We start from the raw sequence: 20,219 nt of genomic DNA, 5'->3' as shown, positions 1-20,219 counted from the left end.
TGAAAATTTTCAAAAAAAAATTTTTTTAATGACAGCCGCCCCCCGCCCCCCGCCACCAAAAGAAAGCAGGCTGAAACCTCATCATTCAGTGGCTACCTTTCCAGAGCATTAAGAATATATGTAATATATTTTGTAATACATATTTATACATACATATTTCTTAATATTTTATGTATTTTTTGGTCCACATTACATTAATTTTTTTTTCTTTTCTTTTTTTTTAAATTAAATTTATTGGGGTGACAATTGTTAGTAAAATTACATAGATTTCAGGTGTACAATTCTGTATTACATCATCTATAAATCCCATTGTGTGTTCATCACCCAGAGTCAGTTCTCCTTCCATCACCATATATTCGATCCCCCTTACCCTCATCTCCCACCCCCCACCCCCCGCCCCCCTTACCCTCTGGCAACCACTAAACTATTGTCTGTGTCTATGAGTTTCTGTTTCTCATTTGTTTGTCTTGTTCTTTTGTTGTTTTTGGTTTATATACCACATATCAGTGAAATCACATGGTTCTCTGCTTTTTCTGTCTGACTTGTTTTGCTAAGCATTACTCTCTCAAGATCCATCCATGTTGGCACAAATGTTCCTATATCATCTTTTCTTACCACTGAATAGTATTCCATTGTGTATATATACCACAACTTCTTTATCCATTCATCTATCGAAGGACATTTTGGTTGTTTCCATGTCTTGGCCACCGTAAACAAAGCTGCAATGAACATTGGAGCACACGTGTCTTTATCTCTAAATGTTTTCAGATCTTTTGGGTAGATACCCAGGAGAGGGATTGCTGGGTCATATGGCAATTCTATTCGTAATTCTTTGAGGAACCTCCACACTGCCTTCCATAACGGCTGCACCAGTCTGCATTCCCATCAACAGTGTATGAGGGTTCCTTTTTCTCCACAGCCTCTCCAACATTTGTTACTATTTGTCTTGTTGATGATAGCCATTCTGACTGGGGTGAGGTGATATCTCATTGTGGTTTTGATTTGCATTTCTCTGATGATTAGTGATGTTGAGCATTTTTTCATATGTCTATTTGCCATTTGTATGTCCTCTTTGGAGAAATGTCTCTTCAAGTCCTCTGCCCATTTTTCAATTGGGTTTGTTTTTTTGTTGTTGAGTTTCATGAGTTCCTTGTATATTCTGGATACTAGCCCCTTATCGGAGGTACTGTTTGCAAAAATCTTCTCCCATTCAGTTGGTGGCCTCTTTATTTTGTCAATGGTTTCCTTTGCTGTGCAGAAGCTTTTAAGTTTCATATAGTCCCATTCGTTTATTTTAGCTTTTACTTCCATTGCCTTTGGAGTCAAGTTCATAAAATGCTCTTTGAACCCAAGGTCCATAAGTTTAGTACCTAAGTTTTCTTCTATGCAGTTTATTGTGTCAGGTCTTATGCTTAAGTCTTTGATCCATTTTGAATTAACTTTGGTACATGGTGACAAATAGCAGTCCAGTTTATTCTTTTGCACGTGGCTATCTAATTCTCCCAGCACCATTTATTGAAGAGGCTGTCTTTGCTCCATTGTATGTTTTTAGCTTCTTTGTCAAAAATTATCTGTCCATATTTATGTGGTTTTATTTCTGGGTTCTCAATTTTATTCCATTGGTCTATGTGTCTGTTTTTCTGCCAGTACCATGCTGTTTTGATTATTGTGGCCCTGTAGTACAAGCCAAAGTCAGGAAGTGTGATACCTCCATTATAGTTCTTTTTTCTTAAGATTGCTTTGGCTATTCGGGGTCTTTTGTGGTTCCAAACAAATCTGATGATTTTTTTGTTCTATTTCTTTAAAAAATGCCATTGGGATTTTGATGGGGATTGCATTGAATCTGTATATTGCTTTGGGTAATATGGCCATTTTAACTATGTTGATTCTTCCAATCCATGAGCACGGAATGTCTTTCCATTTCTTTGTGTCTTCTTCAATTTCTTTCAAAAATGTCTTATAGTTTTCAGCATATAGGTCTTTCACATCCTTGGTTAAGTTTATTCCTAGGTATTTTATTCTTTTTGCTGCAATTACAAAAGGAATTGTTTTTTGTATTTCTTTTTCTGAGATTTCATTGTTAGTATATAAGAAGGCAATGGACTTTTGTGCGTTGATTTTCTAGCCGGCAACTTTACTGTATTCGTTGATTCTTTCTAGTAGCTTTTTGGTGGAGTCTTTAGGGTTTTCTATATATAGCATCATGTCATCTGCAAAGAGTGATAATTTCACTTCTTCATGCCTTTTATTTCTTTCTCTTGCCTGATTGCTCTGGCAAGGACTTCCAACACTATGTTGAAAAGCAGAGGTGATAGGGGACAGCCCTGTCGTGTTCCTGAACGTAGAGCAAAGGGCTTCAGTTTTTCTCCATTAATTATGAGATTAGCAGAGGGCTTGTCATATATGGCCTTTATTATGTTAAGGTATTTTCCTTCTACACCCATTTTATTAAGTGTTTCAATCATAAATGGATGTTGTATCTTGTCAAATGCTTTTTCTTAGTCAATTGATATAATCATATGATTTTTGTCCTTTATTTTGTTTATGTGATGTATCACATTGATGGATTTGCATATGTTGAACCATCCTTGTGCCCCGGAGATGAACCCCACTTGGTCGTGATGCATAATCTTTTTAATGCATTGTTGTATTCGATTTGCTAGAATTTTATTTAGGATTTTTGCATCGGTATTCATCAGAGATATTGGTCTGTAGTTTTCTTTTTTTGTGCTGTCCTTACCAGGTTTTGGTATCAGGGTGATGTTGGCCTCATAGAATGAGTTAGGGAGTACTGTCTCTTCTTCAATTTTTTGGAAGAGTTTGTGCAGGATTGGTATTAGATCCTCTTTGAAGGTTTGGTAGAATTCACTAGTGAAGCCATCTGGTCCCGGACTTTTGCTTTTGGGAAGGTTTTGGATGACTGATTCAATTTCGTTACTGGTGATCGGTCTGTTTAGATTTTCCAGTTCTTCATGGTTCAGCCTTGGAAGGCTATATGTTTCTAAGAACTTGTCCATTTCTTCTAGGTTGTTGAATTTGGTGGCATATAGTCCTTCATAGTATTCTTGGATGATCCTTTGTATTTCTGTGGTGTCCGTGATAACGTCCCCTTTTTCGTTTCTGATTTTGTTAATTAGTGTCTTCTCTCTTTTTATCTTAGTAAGTCTAACCAAGGGTTTGTCAATTTTGTTAATCTTTTCAAAGAACCAGCTCTTTGTCACATTAATTTTTTCTATTGTCTTTTTGTTCTCTATTTCATTTAGTTCTGCTCTAATTTTTGTTATTTCCTTTCTTCTGCTGACCTTGGGTTTTACTTGTTCTTCTTTTTCTAGTTCTTTAAGGTGTAACATGAGGTTATTTATTTGGGAGTTTTCTTGTTTCTTGAGATAGGCCTGTAATGAGATAAAGTTCCCTCTTAAAACTGCTTTCGCTGCATCCAAAAAATTTTGGTAGGATGTATTTTCATTGTCATTTGTTTCTGTGTATCTTTTGATCTCTCCTCTAACTTCTTCTTTGACCCAGTCCTTCTTTAAAAGTATGTTGTTTAATCTCCATGTATTTGTGTTTTTTCCCGCTTTCTTTTTACAGTTGATATCCAATTTCAAAGCCTTGTGATCAGAGAATATGCATGGTATGATTTCAATCTTCTTAAATTTGTTGAGACTGATTTTATGTCCCAATATATGGTCTATCCTTGAGAATGTTCCATGTACACTAGAAATAATGTGTAGTCTGATGTTTTAGGATGAAGTGCTCTATAAATGTCAATTATGTCCATTTCATCTAATGTGTCATTTAGGGCTACTATTTTGCTATTTATTTTCTGTTTGGATGATCTATCCATAGCTGTCAATGGTGTATTTAAGTCCCCTAGTATAATTGTGTTTTGGTCAATTTCTCCCTTTAGTTCTGTTAGTAGTTGCTTGGTGTATTTCAGTGCTCCCTGATTGGGGGCATAAATATTGATGACTATTATGTCTTCTTGTTGTACAGTCCCCTTCACCATTATGAAATGTCCATCTTTGTCTCTTGTTATCTTTTTCACCTTGAAGTCTGTTTCATCTGATATCATTATGGCTACACCTGATTTTCTCTGGGTACCATTTGCTTGGAGTGTCAATTTCCACCCTTTCACTTTGAGTCTATGCTTGTCCTTGTAGCTGAGATGTGTCTCTTGGAGACAGCATATGGTTCGGTTTAGTTTTTTGATCCAATCTGCTACTCTGTGCCTTTTTATTGGTGAGTTCGGTCCATTTACATTTAGGGAGATTATTGATATGTGAGGATTTCCTGTCATTCTATCTTTAGTTTTCTGGTAAGGCTGTGTCTCCATTCTTTCTTTGCCTTTTTGCTGTTGTCTATTATTTCTGTGTGGTGGTATGCTATGATGTTTCCCTCTGTTTCTTCTTTTATTACAGTATATATTTCAGTTCTGGATTTTTTTTGAGTGGTTACCCTTAAGTTTATGTAAAAGAAAGTTTGATAATTAGAGTATTCCATTTTCTTCAGCACGCTTACTTTCTCCATTCCCATATTCCGGTTCAGGCCTTTACTCTCCCCCTTTTTATGTTTCGGTTGCCACAAATTGTCCCCGTTGATGGTGGTCGAATAGCCTCCTTTAGTATTTCTTGTAGTGCAGGTTGTGTATTAGAAAATTCCCTCAGCTTCTGTATGTCTGGAAAGGTCTTTATTCCTCCTTCATATCTAAAGGATATCTTTGCTGGATATATTATTCTTGGCTCATGATTTCTCTCTTTCAATAGTTTGAATATTTGGTTCCACTCCCTCCTGGCTTTTAGAGTTTCTGCTGAAAAATCTGATGATAATCTAATGGGCTTTCCTTTGTAAGTTACCGTCTTCTTTTCCCTGGCTGCCTTGAGGATTCTTTCTTTGTCGTTGATTTTAGACAGCTTCAATACAATGTGCCTTGGAGAAGGCCTGTTGGGATTGAGGTAACTAGGTGTTCTATTTGCTTTTTGGATTCGAGGGTCCAGTTCTGTCCACAAATTTGGGAAGTTCTCATCGACAATTTGTTTGAATATATTCTCTGTTCCCTTCTCTCTTTCTTCTCCTTTTGGTATGCCCATTATTCTTATATTGCTCTTTCTGATGGAGTCAGAAAGTTCTTGTAGAGTTCTTTCATTTCTTTTAAGTCTCAAGTCTCTTTCTTCTTCTATCTGTGTCATTTCCAGGTTTTTATCTTCGATGTCACTGATTCTTTCCTCCATCTGGTCAACTCTACTACCTAAGCTGGTTATTTCATTCTTAATTTCTTCTATTGAGTTCTTAATCTCCAGAAATTCTGTTTGGTTCTTTTTTAAAATTTCAATCTCTTTCGTAAAATGCTCATGCTGTTGTTTGATTGAGTTTCTGAGTTCATTTAACTGCCTATCTGTGTTTTCTTGTATCTCGTTGAGTTTTTTCAGAACTGCAATCTTGAATTCTCTGTCACTTAAGTCACATATTTCTGTATCTTTAAGTGCCTTCTCTGGAGATTTTTCACTTTCTTTCTGAGCTATCTTGTTGCCTTGGTTATTCATGGTGATTACTGGTTTACTATTTCTCTTCCTAGACATCTACAGGAGTGACATTTGCAACAGGTTGATAGAAAGCGGTCTTTCTTTTGTTTGTCAGTACTTGTTGGTAGAATGTTTTATTATTTCTCCAACTGCAACTTATTTTTCTTCTCTCACACGGTAGTGCTATGTTTTCTCTGCACTATTCCAACTTCTCACACAATGGGGGGATTCCCTTGGAGATGGGCTTCTCCTCTGTTAATAGTTCGTCTAGGTCACAGGGCGCAGTGTCCCGGTGGGTATGCAGAGAGCTTTTGATGTTCCAAAGCTCTTCCAGCTCCTGATTCAGAGCCCGTATGTTTCAGCAGTTCTGTTTACTCCTGCAGGGATCCGCCCAGATAGGTGGGGTCAGGGGCGGGGTGAGTTGTGAGAGGTGGCCCAGAGCAATGGCGGCGACTACCACCACAGCCGGTCCTGCTTCCACAGCTCTCTCCCCTTTGCTGGAACTAGTTGGGCTGTGAATTTGTGTCTGTGGTCCACAGTTCTCAAAATAGCAAATTTTCTGTTGTTTTGATCTGACACTGCTACTGTTTCGCTTCTAGCACCGGGCAGGTGGGGGCCGGGCGAGCTCTGGGAGGGGCGGGAGGGGGCGGGTAGTCTCAGTGCCTAAGGCTCCATTCTCTGCTCGGCGGTGCGGGCTTAAACCACCGTTTTCAGCCTTTTTCCCTCAGTCTTTACTCCGAGGTTTCCGCCGTGAGCGTTGGGTTTAGCCGTGTTATATGCTGTCCCCTCAGCCCTGTGGAGCTCAGGTGGAGCCCTAGCAGTCCGAGTTCTTCCCTCACTCGCAGCTGCTGTGGTTCCGGGAAGCAGCGAGCTGGGAGCACTGAGCGAGGTCTGAGTCTTGCGCCCGCGTGGCTCCGTCTCCGCACACTTCTCCCTTTCCTCCTCCCTCCACTCGCGCGAATCTCCCACCTGTAGGTGATTTTAGTCGGTAGTGGGCCTCTTCGTCTTGCCTGTCTGCTGTGCAGGGAGTCCTTTGTGGAGTTTTTGTTGTTCGATTCTTTGTAAATTCCAGGGGAGCTTTACAGAGGCTCACCTCACACCGCCATTTTTCCGGAAGTCCTCTTACATTAATTTTTATAATCAGCCATTTGTTTTGAAAATTCCTCCACTTGTCTCTTTATCATTGTAACACTTGAATAATGGAAAATCAGCAAATAGCGATAAAGACTATTAAATGAAACTAATGCCCTTTGCACTGGTTTCTTGCTTAATGAAACAGTAAGGATCCATCACTGCTTTCTGATCTCTTTCTCACTGCTCCTGTCTCATTGTCTTCTCCTCAAACTCCTGTTAGACGTATATGGGTGCAGTTAAGGATATCTCACATTTCTCTGAGACGGTTAATTTTTTTCTTCACTCTTTTCTCTCTGTTCTTTGGATTGCATAGGTTGAATTGATTTATCTACAGTTTGCTGATTCTTTTATTAGTTCAGATCTGCTGTCGAGCTGCTCTAATGAATTTTTCATTTGAATTAATACTTTTTACCTCTAGAATTTCCATTTGGTCCTTTTTTATATAAAATGTCTATTTATTAATAGCTGATGAGACATTGTCATCTTACCTTCTGTTACTCCTGTAAACATTGTTTCCTTGAACATATTATAATGGTTGTTTTGAAATCTTTGTTAAAACCGATAATCGGGGCCCTCTACAGGCAGTTTCTGTTGCTTGCTTTTTTTTCTGGTATATGGGACACACTTTTCTGTTTCATTACATGCCTCATAATTTCTTTTTCAAAAACTGGACGTTTTAGGAAATATGTTGTGTCGCTTCTGGATGTTGATTCCCGCCTGCCTCCAGGGCTTGTTTTTTGTTTTGTTTCTGCTTGTGTATTTATTTATTGACTTGGTTTTACTGTTTACTGCATGCTGTCTCCTCCCCCTCCACCCCTCAGCAATAGGAAGCCGCCAGTGTCACTCCTCAGGGCATGTGCCATCGTCCAGGACGAGACTGGATTGAGCAGGGCTCCATCTCTCCAGGCTTGTGTTGGTGTCACGCCCACCAGTGAGGTTCCACTTTTTGCTTGCTCTCTTGTTGTTGACGGTGCTCTGGAGTATAAAGTGGTCCACAGTCTGAACCAACTAAATTGAGCCCTTTTGCAGGTTAGTTTTTGAGGCAAGTCTTCGAGATTTATTCAGACCCCAGGACGGTACCTGTCTCTTTCCCTGTTTCTCTCTGATAAACTAGCTGACCTACATTTTAGCTTATTGCTCTGATGGAGCTACCAGCCTTCTCTTAATTGTTACCACCAAAATAGCCATTATTTCCAAGAGCCCCCTTGGCTTGAACTTCTGCACACTCTGTTTCAAATAAAGTCAGTTCCTTTGTGAAGGGCTTTGGAGCAGTTTTTTCTTACGGACTGCCTCTGCCCCTGGGAAAAATCTCAGCCTCTGCCAAGAGCTAGGGTGGCACACCTCTCAGAGTGACACCCCTGCCTTAGGAGCAGCACACTGGGTGCAGGCAGAAGGTCCCCACTCCCCCCTAGAGTGGAGCCTCTAGCCTAGGACTGTGCTGGGTAAGAAAGGCAGCCCCTGCCCTCTCAGCCATACTTGTTTGGATCTTAGCCTTCCATCTGGAAGCTTCTGTTCCTTTCTCTTTCCTTCTGGTTGTCCCATGACACGTATGTTACACCTTTTGTAGTTGCCCCATAATTCTTGGATGTTTTTGGATATATTTTTGGAATTCTTAGATATATTCTGTTCTATTTTTGTTTGGTTTATTTTCTCAGTATTCTTTGTCTTTGATTTTCAGTTTTAGAAGTTTCTGTTGTCATGTCCTCAGAGATTCTTTCCTGGGGTAGTTCCAGTCTAGTACCCTAATGAGCCCCTCAGAGGCGTTCTTAATTTCTGTTACGTTGTTCCTTAGCTTTAGCATTTTTTTCTGATTCTTTCTTAGAATCTCTCTCTCTCTCCCTTTCTCTCCCCTTACATTACTCATCTGTGCTTGCATGTTGTCTGCTTCCCCGTTAGAGCCCTTAGCACAGTAAAAATAATTTTAAATTCCCAGCCTGATAATCCCAACATCCCTGCCATAGGTGAGCTGCTTCTGATGCTTGCTCTGTCTCTTAAACTGTTTTTTGCCTTTTAATATGCCTAGTTTTTTCTTCATAGCTAAACATGATATACTAGGTAAAGGGAAGTGCAGTGAATAGGTCTTTAGTAATGTGGGAGAACAGGAAGCATTCTCTGGTACTATGATTAGCCCTTAATACTTCAGGGAGCCTGTGTGTCTGGGCCATGACCTTCACATGTGTTTTCCATACACTGCCCTCACCTTGGGTGGGACAGCATTGCTAAAGTGGGGTGGTGTTGGGTGTATCCCTTTCCCCTGGGTGTATCCCTTTCCTCGGGCAGGTTAGACTCTGGTAAAATCATTTCTCCTTTGACTGGGTTCCCTCGGATTTGTCCCCTGAGCCTCTAGCGATTCGTCAGTTACTGTTGAGATTTTCCTACCCAGCACTAGTTGCCCTGGAGAGCTCTAGTGAGTTTCTGCCCTAATAGTTGTAATTCTGTCTTACCCACCTATCACGTCTCTTCAATTTGGGGGGAGCAATTTGCCCTGTGACCTTATTTCTCTGAAGGGTCTAAGAAAAGTTGTTGACTTTTTAATTTGTTCAGCTTTTTAAATTGTTGTTAGGATAGAGTGTTGACTTCTGAGCTCTGTCCATGCTGAATCAGAAACTGGAAGTGCCCCGTTTAAGTATCTCTTCCATCCATCACATTTGAAGAGCATTTTCGTATCTACAAGGAAGAAAAGGCGAGTTGTATCAGACACAGCATTTAGTATAGCTGTGACTATTTAAAGTAATACTTTTTAGAGATCTTACCATTACTGTTATCCTGTGAGTGTGAAATTAAGTGGCATAGAATTATTTGACAGAAGACATAATTTGGAAACCTAGCTCTTTATCAAAGAATTAACTTTTCTCAGTTTTTAAGAATCTTTCGTAGCTCTGCAGGAACTCCAAATGGTTTATGTTCTCCATGCTTCTCCATGTTTATCAGCTTGAACTAGTGTCAGCTTCACCTTCCATTTCATGTGCGTGCTCTAGCTAGCCCTCTGCTCTACCAGTCGTTCTAGTGAGGTCGCAAGGACACCTGTGCTACCAGGTCCACTTGCTTCGTTAAGTTCTTAAGTGAGCAGTGCACACTTGACCATTTCTTCCTGAAGATACTCTCTTCACTTGACTCCTGTGACCACACGTTCTCTAGGGTTCTCTCGCTCCCTTGGGCCGTCTCTCAGTCTCCTCTGCCAGCTTAACTTTCTCTTCTTATTTAACCTCTAGATATTGGCGTTTCTTAGCATTTAAACCTAGGTTCTGTTTTCCTCCTAAATTCCAGAAATTTCATTCATTCCTGTGGCTTTAAATCGTTGTGCACCCATTCTCAAATTTATGTCTCCAGCTTGGCCATTTCTTCTGTTTTCCCCTCTGGAAAGTAACCTAGAAGAATTTGAATTTCAAAGAATAGAAAGAAAACATTATAAACATCAAGGGTGGTGAGATTATGGATGATTTAGATTTCCTTCTCTTCTGACTCTGTAGATTTTCTATAGAACTTTTGAAGGTTACAAAGCAGTCACAAATATTAATGTCAGAGCAGTCCTCTCAGTGATGGACCTTGACCTGCTAACTGGATGCCCAAAGCAGGACACCCGTCCACAGCCTGAGGCATCGGGGCCGTACTCCATGCCTCCCACTGCAAGCAGCATGTTTAAATCTTACTGGGTTTGGCCATGCTCTGGCTGCCAGGCACTTACTTACGGTATCAGTTTTGATCCTGCAGGTGGATTTGACATGGAAGTGAAAGGCTGGGGTGGAGAAGACGTCCACCTTTATCGAAAATACCTACATGGCGACCTGATGGTGATCCGGAGCCCGGTCCCTGGCCTTTTCCACCTCTGGCACGAGAAGCGCTGCGCCGATGAGCTGACGCCGGAGCAGTACCGCATGTGCATCCAGTCCAAGGCCATGAGTGAGGCCTCTCACTCACACCTGGGGATGCTGGTCTTCCGGGAGGAGATAGAGGCCCATCTCCGCAAGCAAGCGTACAGGACAGACAGCGAGGCTGGGGGCTGACGTCACCATGACACCTAGCCTGACATAACCAGCACTACGTATTTAGCCTTAACCCCAGTTCCAGACGCAGCGCCCTCCTCCTTCAGAGAAGTCATGCTGACCTTTTGTGTTCTTTCTGACATTACTGTATTTCAGCAGTTTAACTACATGAGAGAAGAAACACCAAGTGTTTCAATGCAGAGCCTGTGTTTTGTAAGAATACTGCATTATGGAATCACTGACAAATAGAAACCTGTGGTTTGTCCCACAGGTAGTGTTGAGTTCGTTCCTACCCTGTGCCTGTGTTCTGCTGTGTCCTGCTGGTGTCTGGGCCAAGAGGTGTGTCCTGCTGCTGGCGGGTCAGGAGCGCCTGCCCTGCAGTGTCGAGTGTCACAGTGCGGTATGTGGCCCAGCTTCCCCATCTGCCGGGCACTGAGTCAGCCTGTCTGGTTTCTAAGTGGATATCTTTGGTCAGTGGCTTGAAGAATCCTTTTTTCACTGAAGCAGAGGATAATTAAATGACAAATCTGAAATCCCCAACCAACCAAGAGAAAACAGAAACAAAGGACCCTTAACTTAATGTTGCTTAGCCCTCTGAATGTTTTAAACAAATGGGTAATAGTAGGAAATACTTAGGTTAGAATCTATGACTTGATTAAAAATATAAAGTATTACTACTTGTCAGCATGTTCAGGATTAGAAGTCAAAGTTGCTGTAGACTGCTTTGAACAAACTGAACACAACATGGAAACATCTTTAGCAGAACATTGAACTGTATTGGCGTGCAGGACACTAGTGGTGTCTCCGTGAGCCTGGGCTCTGGCAGGACCTCCTGTGGGGGGTGCTTCCGAACAGAGAGCATAGTATGGGGCTGTGTGCTTTGCTTTGTATGTCTCACTTAGCATGCATCCATATGTATTTATTACCTTTTCTCCTAGTATGTTAATATATGCCACATCTGTATTTGTGTTGTTATAATACTTTGAGAGTTTCACTGAAGGAAGAAAACAAAATTTAATGAGGTATACCATAAAATCACACTGATTTAAGAAAAGGGGAGATATATATTAGTTGCAGATAGAATGGTTTTAATTGAGGTATAAATTATATTAATGAGGTAATATGAATAAGAAATTATATTCAGATAGGACTATACTATGATATTTATCACACATGGATCTTTTACCACAGGGTCAATTGCTGGATCCAGAAATTGGTGATATGGTAAAAGGCATACATAGATTTTTGAACCTTTGGATTTTGAAAGGGACCTCTCCTGTATTCTTTCTATTTGTATATAAACCCCTGAAAATTCACAAAAGAAAAAGCATTACTCTTTTGGCTCAGTAAATCATACTGTCTGAAATATAAATGCCAAATTTCTCGGTGCTACACGAATTCAATTTTACAATAACTTACTAATTATTCTTACAAGTCTTTTTAAGTTGGGGTAGCACTTAGGCTTTTTTTTTTTAAGATGTGTGAAATGTTCTCTGCAAAATTATTCAGATCATTGTCTCCTTTTATATACAAGTATTTATTAAGAAGACCAGTGAATTACAGTATTTAAAGTGAGGGAACCTAATTATTTTTAAAGGAAAATTGCAACTTATTTTTTGATAGAATTAAATGATTATACCTTTTCTCCTGTGGTTTTTTTTTTTTTTTTTTAATTAGCTTTTAGTTTAAAGATGGATGCTAAGCAATGGAAACATTACTATGTATTTGACATTAAATAGTACCAATAAAGTATTTTATTACCAAGAGTTAAATGAAAATGTGGTAAATTAATTTCTTTCTATTGTAAAATATCCTAAGTACAGCACGTGTATAACATGTAATTGTGTACTTTAAAGAATATGAAAAGACATCAGCTACCCACTTAAGACCAGTGAAAGGCCTCTGTATGCCCCTTCTCAATCATACCCTCACTCTCTCCAGAATAATCACTGTCCTGATTTTGTGGTAACTTTTCACTTGTTTTTCTTAGTTTTCCCAACTGTGTATGGATCTCTACCCAATGGACTGTTCAGTTTTGCCTGTTTTTGAATTTATATACATATTTCATTATATATTTTTAACTTTCATTCAGTATTTTTGAAGTTCACTCATGTTAATCTCAAAACTCATTTTTATTACTGACTAGTATTCCACTATGTGAATATGGTCATGTGCCACACAACGTCATTATGTCACTGACAGACCACACACACGACTGTGGCCCCGTACGATCATCATGGAGCTGAGACATTCCCGTCACCAGTGATGCAGAGGCCAGAACCACTGCCTGGGTACCAGGGAGCACACCACTGCCTTCTGAACCAAAACGTTTCCTGAAAGCTTACTGTAATGTCTCGCACTGTCCTAGACACTGGGAGTGCACAAGTGAACAAGAAGAGTGGAGTTGTCCTGTAGTCTGGGGGACAGACTCATGCATGGGGCATTACTCATGTGTGGTGCTGCTGTGAACAGGCCTGCGCTGCCCCACATGCAGAAGCACAGCACATGTACGTCATGTGATAGTGACCATAAATGACTTGTTACTGGCTTATGTGTTTATATATGACATACTGTTACTTTAGAGTGTACTCCTACTTAGGAAAAAAAGTTTGCTGTGAAACAGTATGTGGTATTCCGCTGGCAGGGGCCTCCTGCAGCTGGAGTTCACTGCTTCTCTTGATCACATCTTTTTCTCTTGTGCTTCATTTAATCTTGTGTTGCTTTATAAATGTAGTGTAGCCTGTGTATACAGGGTTTATGAAGTTCACAGTCGGGTACAGTCATGTCCTGGGCCCCCACATTCACTCACCCTCACTCACATGCAGAGCACTGCCAGTCCTGCAAGCTCCATTCATGTGAGTGCCCTGTACAGGTGTGCCATTTTTTATCTTCTATACATATTTTTGGTGTACTTTTTCTGTTTAGATATGTTTACACAAAAACACCACTATGTTACACAAAAGCCACCACCAGATGGCTCAGTTGGTTAGAGCGCAAGCTCTGAGCAACAGGGTTGTTGGTTCGATTCCCACATGGGCCAGTGAGCTGCGCCCTCCTCAACTAGAATGAAGACAACAACTTGAGCTGTGCTGCCATGAGCTGCTGAGGGGCGGCTAGATGGCTCAGTTGGTTAGCTGAGCGTGCTCTGAACAATAAGGTTGCTAGTTCGACTCCCACATGGGATGGTGGGCTGCGCTTCCCTGCAACTAAGATTGAAAACTGTGACTGGACTTGGAGCTGAGCTGTGCCCTCCACAACTAGATTGAAGGACAACGACTTGACTTGGAGCTGATTCGTCCTGGGAAAAACACACTATCCCCCAATAAAGTCCTGGAAATACAGAGTTCCCCTTCCCCAATAAAAGAAACTTAAAAAATAGCAGCACTGTGTTACAGTGCCCTACTGCATTCAGTACAGTAAATTGCTGTCCAGGCTTCTAGCTCAGGTTATTCCACATGGCCCAGGTGTGGAGCGGGCTGTGCCATCTAGGTATGTGCCAGTGCACTCTGATGGTTGCACAACAATGAAATCTAACCCGACTTCCGGAAAAATGGCGGCGTGAGGTGAGCCTCTAAAGCTCCCCTGGAATTTACAAAGAATCGAACAACAAAAACTCCACAAAGGACTCCCTGCACAGCACACAGGCAAGACGAAGAGGCCCACTACCGACTAAAATCACCTACAGGTGGGAGATTCGCGCGAGTGGAGGGAGGAGGAAAGGGAGAAGTGCGCGGAGACGGAGCCGCACGGGCACAGGACGCAGACCCAGCTCAGTGCTCCAAGCTCGCTGCTTCCCGAAACTACCACAGCTGCGAGTGAGGGAAGAACTCGGACTGCTAGGGCTCCGCCAGGGCTCCACAGGGCTGAGGGGACAGCATATAACACGGCTGAACCCAACGCTCACGGCAGAGACCTCGGAGAAAAGACTGAGGGAAAAAGGCTGAAAACAGTGGTTTAAGCCCGCACTGCCGAGCAGAGAACGGAGCCTTAGGCACTGAGACTAGCCACCCCTACCCACCCCTCCCAGAGCTCGCCCCGCCCCCACCTCGCAGTGCTAGAAGCAAAACAGTAGCAGTGTCAGATCAAAACAACAGAAAATTTGCTGTTTTGAGAACTGTGGGCCGCAGACACAAATTCACAGCCCGACTAGTTCCGGCAAAGGGGAGGGAGCCGTGGAAGCAGGACCAGCTGTGGTGGTGGTCGCCGCCATTGCTCTGGGCCACATCTCACAACTTACCCCGCCCCTGACCCCACCTATCTGGGCGGATCCCTGCAGGAGTAAACAGAACTGCTGAAACATACGGGCTCTGAATCAGGAGCTGGAAGAGCTTTGGAACATCAAAAGCTCTCCGCATACCCACCGGGACACTGCGCCCTGTGACCTAGACGAACTATTAACAGAGGAGAAGCCTGTCTCCCAGGGAATACCCCCATTGTGTGAGAAGCAGGAATAGTGCAGAGAAAATAGCACTACCGTGTGGGAGAAGAAAAATAAATTGCAGTTGGAGAAATAATAAGACATTCTACCAACAAGTACTGGAAAACAAAAGAAAGACCTCTTCCTATCAACCTGTTGCAGAAGTCACTCCTGTAGATGTCTAGGAAGAGAAATAGTAAACCAGTAATCACCATGAATAACCAAGGCAACAAGATAGCTCAGAAAGAAAGTGAAAAATCTCCAGAGAAGGCACTTAAAGATACAGAAATATGTGACTTAAGTGACAGAGAATTCAAGATTGCAGTTCTGAAAAAACTCAATGAGATACAAGAAAACACAAATAGGCAGTTAAATGAACTCAGAAACTCAATCAAACAACAACATGAGCATTTTACGAAAGAGATTGAAATTTCAAAAAAACCAAAGAGAATTTCTGGAGATTAAGAACTCAATAGAAGAAATTAAGAATGAAATAACCAGCTTAGGTAGTAGAGTTGACCAGATGGAGGAAAGAATCAGTGACATCGAAGATAAGAACCTGGAAATGACAAGGATAGAAGAAGAAAGAGACTTGAGACTTAAAAGAAATGAAAGAACTCTACAAGAACTTTCTGACTCCATCAGAAAGAGCAATATAAGAATAATGGGCATACCAAAAGGAGAAGAAAGAGAGAAGGGAACAGAGAATATATTCAAACAAATTGTCGATGAGAACTTCCCAAATTTGTGGACAGAACTGGACCCTCGAATCCAAGAAGCAAATAGAACACCTAGTTACCTCAATCCCAACAGGCCTTCTCCAAGGCACATTGTATTGAAGCTGTCTAAAATCAACGACAAAGAAAGAATCCTCAAGGCAGCCAGGGAAAAGAAGACGGTAACTTACAAAGGAAAGCCCATTAGATTATCATCAGATTTTTCAGCAGAAACTCTAAAAGCCAGGAGGGAGTGGAACCAAATATTCAAACTATTGAAAGAGAGAAATCATGAGCCAAGAATAATATATCCAGCAAAGATATCCTTTAGATATGAAGGAGGAATAAAGACCTTTCCAGACATACAGAAGCTGAGGGAATTTTCTAATACACGACCTGCACTACAAGAAATACTAAAGGAGGCTATTCGACCACCATCAACAGGGACAATTTGTGGCAACCAAAACTCAAAAAGGGTGAGAGTAAAGGCCTGAACCGGAATATGGGAATGGAGAAAGTAAGCGTGCTGAAGAAAATGGAATACTCTAAATATCAAACTTTCTTTTACATAAAGTTAAGGGTAACCACTCAAAATAAATCCAGAATTGAAATATATACTGAAATAAAAGAAGAAACAGAGGGAAACATCATAGAATACCACCACACAGAAATAATAGACAACAACAAAAAGGCAAAGAAACAATGGAGACACAGCCTTACCAGTAAACTAAAGATAGAATGACAGGAAATCCTCACATATCAATAATCACCCTAAATGGAAATGGACTGAACTCACCAATAAAAAGGCACAGAGTAGCAGATTGGATCAAAAAACTAAACCGAACCATATGCTGTCTCCAAGAGACACATCTCAGCTACAAGGACAAGCATAGACTCAAAGTGAAAGGGTGGAAATTGACACTCCAAGCAAATGGTACCCAGAGAAAATCAGGTGTAGCCATAATGATATCAGATGAAACAGACTTCAGGGTGAAAAAGATAACAAGAGACAAAGATGGACATTTCATAATGGTGAAGGGGACTATACAACAAGAAGACATAACAGTCATCAATATTTATGCCCCCAATCAGGGAGCACCAAAATATACCAAGCAACTACTAACAGAAATAAAGGGAGAAATTGACCAAAACACAATTATAATAGGGGACTTAAATACAACATTGACAGCTATGGATAGATCATCCAAACAGAAAAAAAATAACGAAATAGCAGCCCTAAATGACACATTAGATGAAATGGACATAATTGACATATATAGAGCACTCCATCCTAACACATCAGACTATACATTCTTTTCTAGTGTACACGGAACATTCTCAAGGATAGACCATATATTGGGACATAAAATCAGTCTCAACAAATTTAAGAAGATTGAAATCATACCATGCATATTCTCTGATCACAAGGCTTTGAAATTGGATATCAACTGTAAAAAGAAAGCGGGAAAAAACACAAATACATGGAGATTAAACAACATACTTTTAAAGAAGGACTGGGTCAAAGAAGAAATTAGAGGAGAGATCACAAGATACATAGAAACAAATGACAATGAAAATACATCCTACCAAAATTTTTTGGATGCAGCGAAAGCAGTTTTAAGAGGGAACTTTATCTCATTACAGGCCTATCTCAAGAAACAAGAAAACTCCCAAATAAATAACCTCATGTTACACCTTAAAGAACTAGAAAAAGAAGAACAAGTAAAACCCAAGGTCAGCAGAAGAAAGGAAATAATAAGAATTAGAGCAGAACTAAATGAAATAGAGAACAAAAAGACAATAGAAAAAATTAATGTGACAAAGAGCTGGTTCTTTGAAAAGATTAACAAAATTGACAAACCCTTGGTTAGACTTACTAAGATAAAAAGAGAGAAGACACTAATTAACAAAATCAGAAACGAAAAAGGGGACGTTATCACGGACACCACAGAAATACAAAGGATCATCCAAGTATACTATGAAGGACTATATGCCACCAAATTCAACAACCTAGAAGAAATGGACAAGTTCTTAGAAACATATAGCCTTCCAAGGCTGAACCATGAAGAACTGGAAAATCTAAACAGACCGATCACCAGTAACGAAATTGAATCAGTCATCCAAAACCTTCCCAAAAGCAAAAGTCCGGGACCAGATGGCTTCACTAGTGAATTCTACCAAACCTTCAAAGAGGATCTAATACCAATCCTGCACAAACTCTTCCAAAAAATTGAAGAAGAGACAGTACTCCCTAACTCATTCTATGAGGCCAACATCACCCTGATACCAAAACCTGTAAGGACAGCACAAAAAAAGAAAACTACAGACCAATATCTCTGATGAATACCGATGCAAAAATCCTAAATAAAATTCTAGCAAATCGAATACAGCAATGCATTAAAAAGATTATTCATCACGACCAAGTGGGGTTCATCCCCGGGGCACAAGGATGGTTCAACATACGCAAATCCATCAATGTGATACATCACATAAACAAAATAAAGGACAAAAATCATATGATTATATCAATTGATGCAGAAAAAGCATTTGACAAGATACAACATCCATTTATGATTAAAACACTTAATAAAATGGGTATAGAAGGAAAATACCTTAACATAATAAAGGCCATATATGACAAGCCCTCTGCTAATCTCATAATTAATGGAGAAAAACTGAAGCCCTTTGCTCTACGTTCAGGAACACGACAGGGCTGTCCCCTATCACCTCTGCTTTTCAACATAGTGTTGGAAGTCCTTGCCAGAGCAATCAGGCAAGAGAAAGAAATAAAAGGCATCCAAATTGGGAATGAAGAAGTTAAATTATCACTCTTTGCAGATGACATGATGCTATATATAGAAAACCCTAAAGACTCCACCAAAAAGCTATTAGAAACAATCAACGAATACAGTAAAGTTGCTGGCTACAAAATCAACGCACAAAAGTCCATTGCCTTCTTATATACTAACAATGAAATCTCAGAAAAAGAAATACAAAAAACAATTCCTTTTGCAATTGCAGCAAAAAGAATAAAATACCTAGGAATAAACTTAACCAAGGATGTGAAAGACCTATATGCTGAAAACTATAAGACGTTTTTGAAAGAAATTGAAGAAGACACAAAGAAATGGAAAGACATTCCGTGCTCATGGATTGGAAGAATCAACATAGTTAAAATGGCCATATTACCCAAAGCAATATACAGATTCAATGCAATCCCCATCAAAATCCCAATGTCATATTTTAAAGAAATAGAACAAAAAATCATCAGATTTGTTTGGAACCACAAAAGACCCCGAATAGCCAAAGCAATCTGAAGAAAAAAGAACAATAATGGAGGTATCACACTTCCTGACTTTGGCTTGATCAAAACAGCATGGTATTGGCAGAAAAACAGAAACATAGACCAATGGAATAGAATTGAGAACCCAGAAATAAAACCACATAAATATGGACAGATAATTTTTGATAAAGAAGCTAAAAACATACAATGGAGCAAAGACAGCCTCTTCAATAAATGGTGCTGGGAGAATTGGATGGCCACGTGCAAAAGAATGAAACTGGACTGCTATTTGTCACCGTGTACCAAAGTTAATTCAAAATGGATCAAAGACTTAAGCATAAGACCTGACACAATAAACTGCATAGAAGAAAACATAGGTACTAAACTTATGGACCTTGGGTTCAAAGAGCATTTTATGAACTTGACTCCAAAGGCAATGGAAGTAAAAGCTAAAATAAACGAATGGGACTATATGAAACTTAAAAGCTTCTGCACAGCAAAAGAAACCGTCGACAAAATAAAGAGGCCACCAACTGAATGGGAGAAGATTTTTGCAAACAGTGCCTCCGATAAGGGGCTAGTATCCAGAATATACAAGGAACTCATGCAACTCAACAACAAAAAAACAAACAACCCAATTGAAAAATGGGCAGAGGACTTGAAGAGACATTTCTCCAAAGAGGACATACAAATGGCAAATAGACATATGAAAAAATGCTCAACATCACTAATCATCAGAGAAATGCAAATCAAAACCACAATGAGATATCACCTCACCCCAGTCAGAATGGCGATCATCAACAAGACAAATAGTAACAAATGTTGGAGAGGCTGTGGAGAAAAAGGAACCCTCATACACTGTTGGTGGGAATGCAGACTGGTGCAGCCGTTATGGAAGGCAGTGTGGAGGTTCCTCAAAAAATTACGAATAGAATTGCCATATGACCCAGCAATCCCTCTCCTGGGTATCTACCCAAAAAATCTGAAAACATTTAGAGATAAAGACACGTGTGCTCCAATGTTCATTGCAGCTTTGTTTACGGTGGCCAAGACATGGAAACAACCAAAATGTCCTTCGATAGATGAATGGATAAAGAAGTTGTGGTATATATACACAATGGAATACTATTCAGCGGTAAGAAAAGATGATATAGGAACATTTGTGAC

At 40.3% G+C, this 20,219-nt stretch overlaps 1 protein-coding gene across 4 annotated transcripts in view; it reads left to right on the top strand.

Moving 5' to 3' along the window:
- The window catches only part of CSGALNACT2 (chondroitin sulfate N-acetylgalactosaminyltransferase 2), a 47,564-nt gene extending 35,162 nt beyond the window's left edge, over positions 1 to 12,402 (top strand). For all 4 annotated transcript variants that reach the window (XM_074337323.2, XM_074337322.2, XM_019719105.3 and 1 more), the window contains one exon: positions 10,365 to 12,402. In XM_074337323.2, coding sequence (XP_074193424.1) covers positions 10,365 to 10,657 — 293 coding nt within the window. In that variant the 3' untranslated portion in view covers positions 10,658 to 12,402. The remainder of the gene's footprint in view (positions 1 to 10,364) is intronic.
- Positions 12,403 to 20,219: the final 7,817 nt, after the last annotated feature.

Source organism: Rhinolophus sinicus, chromosome 15, assembly GCF_057876585.1.
Source record: "Rhinolophus sinicus isolate RSI-liver-muscle chromosome 15, RSI-T2T, whole genome shotgun sequence".
Lineage (NCBI taxonomy): Eukaryota > Metazoa > Chordata > Mammalia > Chiroptera > Rhinolophidae > Rhinolophus > Rhinolophus sinicus.
Note: the sequence above shows the minus strand (reverse complement) of the source record. Positions and strands in the feature narration are given on the sequence as shown.